General features: G+C 37.7%; 1 protein-coding gene across 1 annotated transcript; it reads left to right on the plus strand.

Moving 5' to 3' along the window:
- The first annotated feature begins 5554 nt into the window (after nucleotides 1–5554).
- Nucleotides 5555–6656, plus strand: LOC107640429 (uncharacterized). The gene is made up of 2 exons (XM_016343952.1): nucleotides 5555–5691; nucleotides 6356–6656. The coding sequence occupies exons 1-2, from the start codon at nucleotides 5555–5557 to the stop codon at nucleotides 6654–6656; spliced, it is 438 nt and encodes a 145-aa protein (XP_016199438.1).

The raw sequence follows: 6656 nt of genomic DNA on the forward strand, positions 1-6656 counted from the left end.
TTGTGGAACTTCTTTCCAGTGCTTGGAATTATTGACAGTATTGCTTGGCCATTAAAAATTTATTGTGAAAACTCTGAGCAGTCTTCTTTTCTAAAAACGACAAGTATTCCAAAGGTGCGTGCTAAGCATATGGAATTAAACATTTATGAATCATGTTGAAAGGATTATTATTATTATTATTATTGAGTGATACTACGTGTACAAGTCTTTTTGTAACCAAGTCCAACTTTGTTGGTGCAAAGCCTAGTGGAAAAAAAAGCGTACATACGTTACTACTTCTTTTTCGCACTTTTTGCAGCACACAAATTTTTGTTGGAGAGCACAAAAATTTATTGATATAGCACACAAATTTTCGAAGCATAACACACAAAATTTTGCACATAACACACATTTATCAATATAGCATACAAATTTTTACGCATAGCACACATATTTTTGCATATAGTACACATATCTTTGCACATAACACAAATTTTTGCTGTGGATGTATTCTGTTAGTTGGGTGAGTCAATGTTCTGGATATGTAGTCCTCTAAAAATTTCTATGTTGCACATAAAAAATTTCATGCTATGCTACAAGATTTTTGTCTTCATGTGCCGTGCGTATTTCATTAGTTAAGTGTTAATGTTCAGAAAGCTTTTGTGTTGTATAATAAAATTTGTGTGTTGTGCACCAAAATTTATGTGTTGTGCATCAAAATTTTTGTACTCTAATTTTCTGAACATTTATAAGAGAAGAAGAAAATGAAGACGATGAGGACGATGATAATGATAATAAAAGAGGATGAGGAAAAAAAAAAGAGAAAAAATTAAACAACAACAACAACAACATCAAGAAGAAGAAGAAGAAGAGTGGTAGTGACAACGATGTGAAGAAGGAAGAAGGAACGTAAGAAGAAGAAGAAGCAGTGATGATCATTAAAGGAGAGAGAAGTGGCGCGCGAATAGGTTTTTATTTTTAAACAACTTGGTTAAACTTGGTTACTCAAAAGACTTGGTTTTTATTTTTGTTATGAGTTTATAGGATCAATGTATATTTAATAAAGTTTGTGTTGTATGAATATTGACATTTTGAGCTCAAATGAATTAATGTTTCTGTATTACCTGATTTTTCAATTTGTTGTATACATAATAGAATTAGAATAATTAGGTATTGTCTTACAATGAAGACATTATTGTTGGACTAATTATGTTATATACTTTCTGATTATGACTCATGTTAAAAATGTGGCTAACTTTGTAGTACATAGAAGGGACTATGTCAATTACATAACGTACAACCGCTATGACTCTTGTTAGTTCTATTTTTATCATGATAAATTAAACTATGTATGTAATTGCTTAGAAAGGTGTATTATGATAAATGTATTTCTTAAACCATTAATTGAAATAACGACACATGAGTCAAGTGATGTAAGAACCAGAAAATTTTAGCCGTTTAATTAGAATAAAATGATAATTTAATTGTGTGGAATAGGTTGAAAATTCTAAAAATATTAATTTGAAAATTTGATGGTGAGAATTGGAATCAGCAGATTTTTTCGAGTGAAAAAATATAATTTTCCGCGAAAAAATACGTAAAAATGCGTACCAGTAATTTAGCCGGTAATACTGGCTTAAGTTTGTCTGGTACTACTATGAGAAAATAAAAACTGCAGAAATGTTTAGGAAAGTATCTAGAATTGAAAACTGGTCACTTAGTCTAAACTTTTTAACCCGAAGTTAGGCAAACGAACCAAAAACGCAAACCGGTTGGATCAGACCTAAGTTGGGCCTAAAATCAACATATATATAAGCTTAATTGGAGGTATTCAGCCTCATTTTTCACTATTGGGGAAGGGATACACGCTCAAGTGAAGAGAGGGAAGAAGAAACCCCTTGTTCTATTATTCACTTCAACACTAAATCGATCATAACTTGCGTTCCCGAGCTCCAATTGGTGTGCCGTTTGCGACCACGCGAAACTCTCGACAAGCTCTTCGATTTCATTTGAACAAAGTGATAATTTCTTGCCTAGTTCTCTCTCCCATATAATTTTGCATTTTTGGCTATGGTGATTGAGTAGATTTTGTGATTTTGGTTATTTGGGTGATAATTTTGCATTGGATAATTGTTGGGTTTTGTCTCAATCCACAGTGGATAAGGTAAGAAAACTCTATACCCTTGTGATTTGTCATATATGTGAACCTTAGTGTTAATTTTTGGTAATATGTTAGAAACTAGTTTGAATTCTTGTTGATTGGAGTTGATTTGGTGAATTGGAGTATTTGGATTAAGCTTGGTGGTTGAGTTTTGGTGTTTCAAGCTTGGGAGAAATCGACCAAGGTAAGATTTCGGTTACCGCTAGATAATATATAATGTTGTGTAAAACTTAGGCTAGTGGCCTTTAAGATAGGATGAATTGCATGAATTGGTTTGTTTGAATGAGTTGATATATTCAGGTGCTGGAATGATGAACATGTGCATAAATGAGTATGTGATATTGCGTAGAAAATAAATTTTGTTGATTTAGTTATGGTTTGGTTAGTTTTTGGATTGAGAATTTTAGAAAATTTAAGGTTTTAAGTCTTTGGTAAAACTAAATTTTTAACCAACTTTGATGCACTGTAACTTGGCCCTCGGACCCCTAAATCTTGTGAAACTTGTTTTGAATAAAAAATTGGGTCCACGTAGTTTATGAAGTTTGAAGAACAGAAAAAAATGATGTTTAACGAAAAAGTTATGCGCGTTTGAAGTTTAGGTTTAAAAATAGAATTTCACAGAAGTTGCTGAAAAACCAGAAATTCTGGTATGTGTGCCCACACACATTATTGTGCAAACGCACAGACTAGAACGTGTCTGGAGACTCGTGCGTACGCACGAGGGGTACACGCACGCACACCCTAGAAAGTTTACAAGTTGTGCATATGCACACTATGAAGCGTATGCACACACTGGGAAAGTCGTCCGGTGCGTGCGTAGCATAGTATGATTCGTACGCACGATGTCCTGTTTTTGCACTAAAATCCTGTTTTTAACTGTTTGGCATTCCCAGCAAGCTTGTAAACCTTTGCAACCCCAGTTTAAGGTTCCCTAGCTAGTGTTTAGGCTTTGGGACAATAGAGAGAGTATTGGGTGAATTAAAAAGGTTATTTTCGGTCTGAATCTAGAGACGGTGACTTAGGTTTGGGAAGTTTTGTGGATGGATTAACTAGAGCGGATTGGCAGAGTGTTATATTGATGGTAATTGAGAAATAGATATGAATGATGAACTATGAAAGATTGAGATTGGTGAATATGATAAAGATAAACAGTGATCACTGAGATTTGAGCAACACATTATTGATATACTATGATTGGTAAGTCGCTATGCGCCTAGCAAGGATGGAGGTTGGATCCCGCTTGTCGAGGTTGCGGCGCCGACATAGGGGCTGTGGCAGTCTCCCACCTATGTTGAGATGTGAGAACTGAGATAGTCTCCCGCTCACATAACCTTTCCTGCCATAAGAGTGAACTCAGGCACTATAACCCGACAGAGTGAGCGGGGCACTATATCCTAGGGTTGAAAGTGAGCCGGGCACTATATCCCAAGGAGCGCACAAAGTGATCTGGGTACTATATCCGAGGGGTGCACAAAGTGAGCCGGGCACTATATCCCAGGGGCATGGCAGAAAGGCGACATCCAAAAGGATATGTCAAGTTGGCAGTTGAACTGACAAGTGATATCACAGCCAATAGGATAGACATCATGATATACATTCTCTATGTGTTTGCTTGCTTTGATTAATTGCATTATGCCTAAATGATTAACATGCCTAATTGCTAAATGAATTACTTGTTGTATATGAATCCTTCTTGTGTTTTACTTGTCTGCATTACTTGTATTTTGCTGGGGTTAAGGAGGTTCGATAGGCGGTGGCAATGGGATCGCGTGGAGTGTAGGTTGGTGAAGGTTGTGGAACAACGTGGTGTTTATTAGTTAGAAAATCCTTAAGTTTGGATAACCCTTTTGGCTTTAAAGTATACTTATCAGTTTTGAACCTTTATGCTCATGAGAAGTACTAGGATTGCCTTTGGCTTTCCAAAACCTTGTATCTTAAATCTACTGGGTACTGCTACCATATTGAGAACCCCCGATTCTCATACCATATTGCGAACGTGGTGACAGAGTGAGCGGAGGATGGTACAGCTTTTGTTTTGATTTACTTTTGTAGTCTCTCACTTTTGTATGTTTTGTTGCCTTAGAAGCTTGTATTTCAGAACCTTTAAGAGATAGGACATGGCTGTTTTTAAATTAAAACTCCAATGTATATTTTCTTTAACTAGCCGACCTAAACTCTGCAGGCCGTGACTATTTATCTTTTGGTTATTGTGTGTGTGTGTGTGTGTGTGTGTGTGTATAACTTGCTTATTGTTTATTTATTAGCTTGTATCTTGGAGCTTTGCACGGTGTTATGTATTTTGTTTACATCTCATGCTTTTCGGGCTTTTGGTTACCATGTGACTGCTTCACGCTTTTATCCGTCTTTGATCTTATATTCCTTTTATCGGGGTTTTAGTTATAATATTACCTTGCATATATACATTCATATATGTATAGTTTGAGATTTAGAACTGTCGTGAAATTTTGTCGTCATTTACTTTACGGCTAGAGGTATGACTTAGGGTGACAGGGTGTTACATTTAGTGGTATCAGAGCTGTTCGTTCTTGTGAGCCTGAGTGATGGACTGATTGTGCTTCATTTCATACTCTGGGTTGTTTTAATTTCGTGCTATTTAGGATATCTGCTTGATATACATAGCATGCTTGTTTTGTGAGTTCCTTTTTGGGATAATTGAAGCACTAAGCTTGAGGTATTGAGACTGATCACGTTGATATCGATTATTTGGTGTAGATAGGACCCTAAATGGTGACTCGTGGATGAGGTCGATCACGTGCTCAAAGAGAGAGTGAGGATAATCCACCAGCTAATAACCATGCCGAGTTTATGGCGGTGATGACCAATTTGGCTAACACTATGCAAGCGAGTGCTGCTACGATGACTCAGGCTATGGAGAGGATAGGACAACCAGCTAGAAATGGAAATGAAAGTGGAGAAGGGGTTGGGAACAACTTAGGTGGTATCCCGATGACACTAGCTGCTTTCTTGAAAGTTAAGCCTTTGACTTTCAACGGAACAACAAATCCCACTGAAGCAGACAACTGGTTCCAAGCTATGGAACATTCATTGCAAGCTCAGCATGTTCCGGATACCCAATTCGTGGAGTTTGCGGCATATCAGTTATTGGGTGATGCTTACTAGTGGCAAGAAGAGTGCCAATTACTACAACTACAGAATGTGGACATTCTGTGGGAGTTAGTTCAGGCTGCCTTCTACAAGAAGTATTTTCCAGAGTCGATGAGGGAGGTAAGGGAGTTGGAGCTCATGCAGTTGAAGTAGGGGTTCATGACCATAGCTAAGTACACTAGCAAGTTCGAGGAGTTTTGTAGGTTCTCTAGGATTTGTCAGGATGCTCCTGAGTCCTACGAAGGTTGAAAATGTATCAAGTATCAGGGAGGCCTAAGGGAGAACATCATGAGTGCTGTGGCTCCATTGGAGATTAGGCAATTTTCGGAATTGGTGAACAAGACGAGAGTTGTAGAGGAATGTGCCAAGAAGACAGCTTTAGCGAGAGATACTCGTGGTGGTACCAATAACAGAGGTCGTGGGAGGTATCTTCCACCAAGAGGCCAGAACTTCAAGAAGGGTGGACGTGCCCCTTTAGCGTCCTCATAGTCAAGGAAACTTCAAAAATGCTACCTATGACAAATTTCACTAGGCGAGAGGAAGAGGTTTATGTTTTAATTGCGGACTACCTGGACACATTGCTAAGGAATGCACTCGTGAGAGGAATCAAAATGCGGGTTGGAATCAGCAACAAGGCCGTGTATTTGGTGTATTTGGTGTGAATGCTAATGATGCGACTAGGTCGGATCTTTTGACGAGAGGTCAGTGTAAAATTGGTGAGAAGACATTAATTACATTGTATGACTCGGGCGCTTTACATTCATTTATTGCGTTTGATAAAGCTGTTAAACTGGGATTCAAAATTTCAGACTTAAACTTTAATGTGCATGTGCATACCCCACTTTAAACAATTATAACTAGGTTAGATTATAGACAAATACCTTTCCAAATAGAGGATAGACCCTTCGTTCATGACTTAATCTGTTTGTCTTTTGTTTGGTTGGAGATGATTTTGTGATTTGATTGGTTATCAAAGAACCGAGTGTTGTTAGATTGCTTCAAGCGATCAATTCGATTTATGTTGGAAGGAGAAGAATGAGCAATTGTAGCTGAGGGTTACTACTTGAACTCTGTAGTGGTGAATTGTAGTGGGGAAAAATGTCAAGGTTATATACTTTTAGCTACGAATGCGTCGGGTGATGAGCAAAAGTTAGACCGAATTCCTGTAGTTAATGAGTTTTCTAAAGTATTTCCTGAAGATATTCTTGAATTCCCACCTCAAAGAGAGATTGAATTTATGATAGAATTGATGTCGGGAGCAGGTCCAGTCTCGATTGCACCGTACAGGATGGCTTCGATAGAGCTGGCTAAACTAAAAACTCAGTTGGAAGAACTTCTGAATAAGAGGTTCATTCGACCGAGTGTGTCTCCGTGGGGAGCGCTAGTTTGA

The sequence above is a fragment of the Arachis ipaensis genome, chromosome B5 (genome assembly GCF_059453495.1).
Source record: "Arachis ipaensis isolate K30076 ecotype BB chromosome B5, ASM5945349v1, whole genome shotgun sequence".
NCBI lineage: Eukaryota > Viridiplantae > Streptophyta > Magnoliopsida > Fabales > Fabaceae > Arachis > Arachis ipaensis.

Coding starts and splice junctions, on each gene's coding strand:
- LOC107640429 (XM_016343952.1), top strand. CDS start 5,555: ATGAGTGCTGTGGCTCCATTGGAGATTAGGCAATTTTCGGAATTGGTG. Junction 5,692..6,355: donor AATAACAGAGGTCGTGGGAG/GTATCTTCCACC, acceptor GGTGAATTGTAG/TGGGGAAAAATGTCAAGGTT.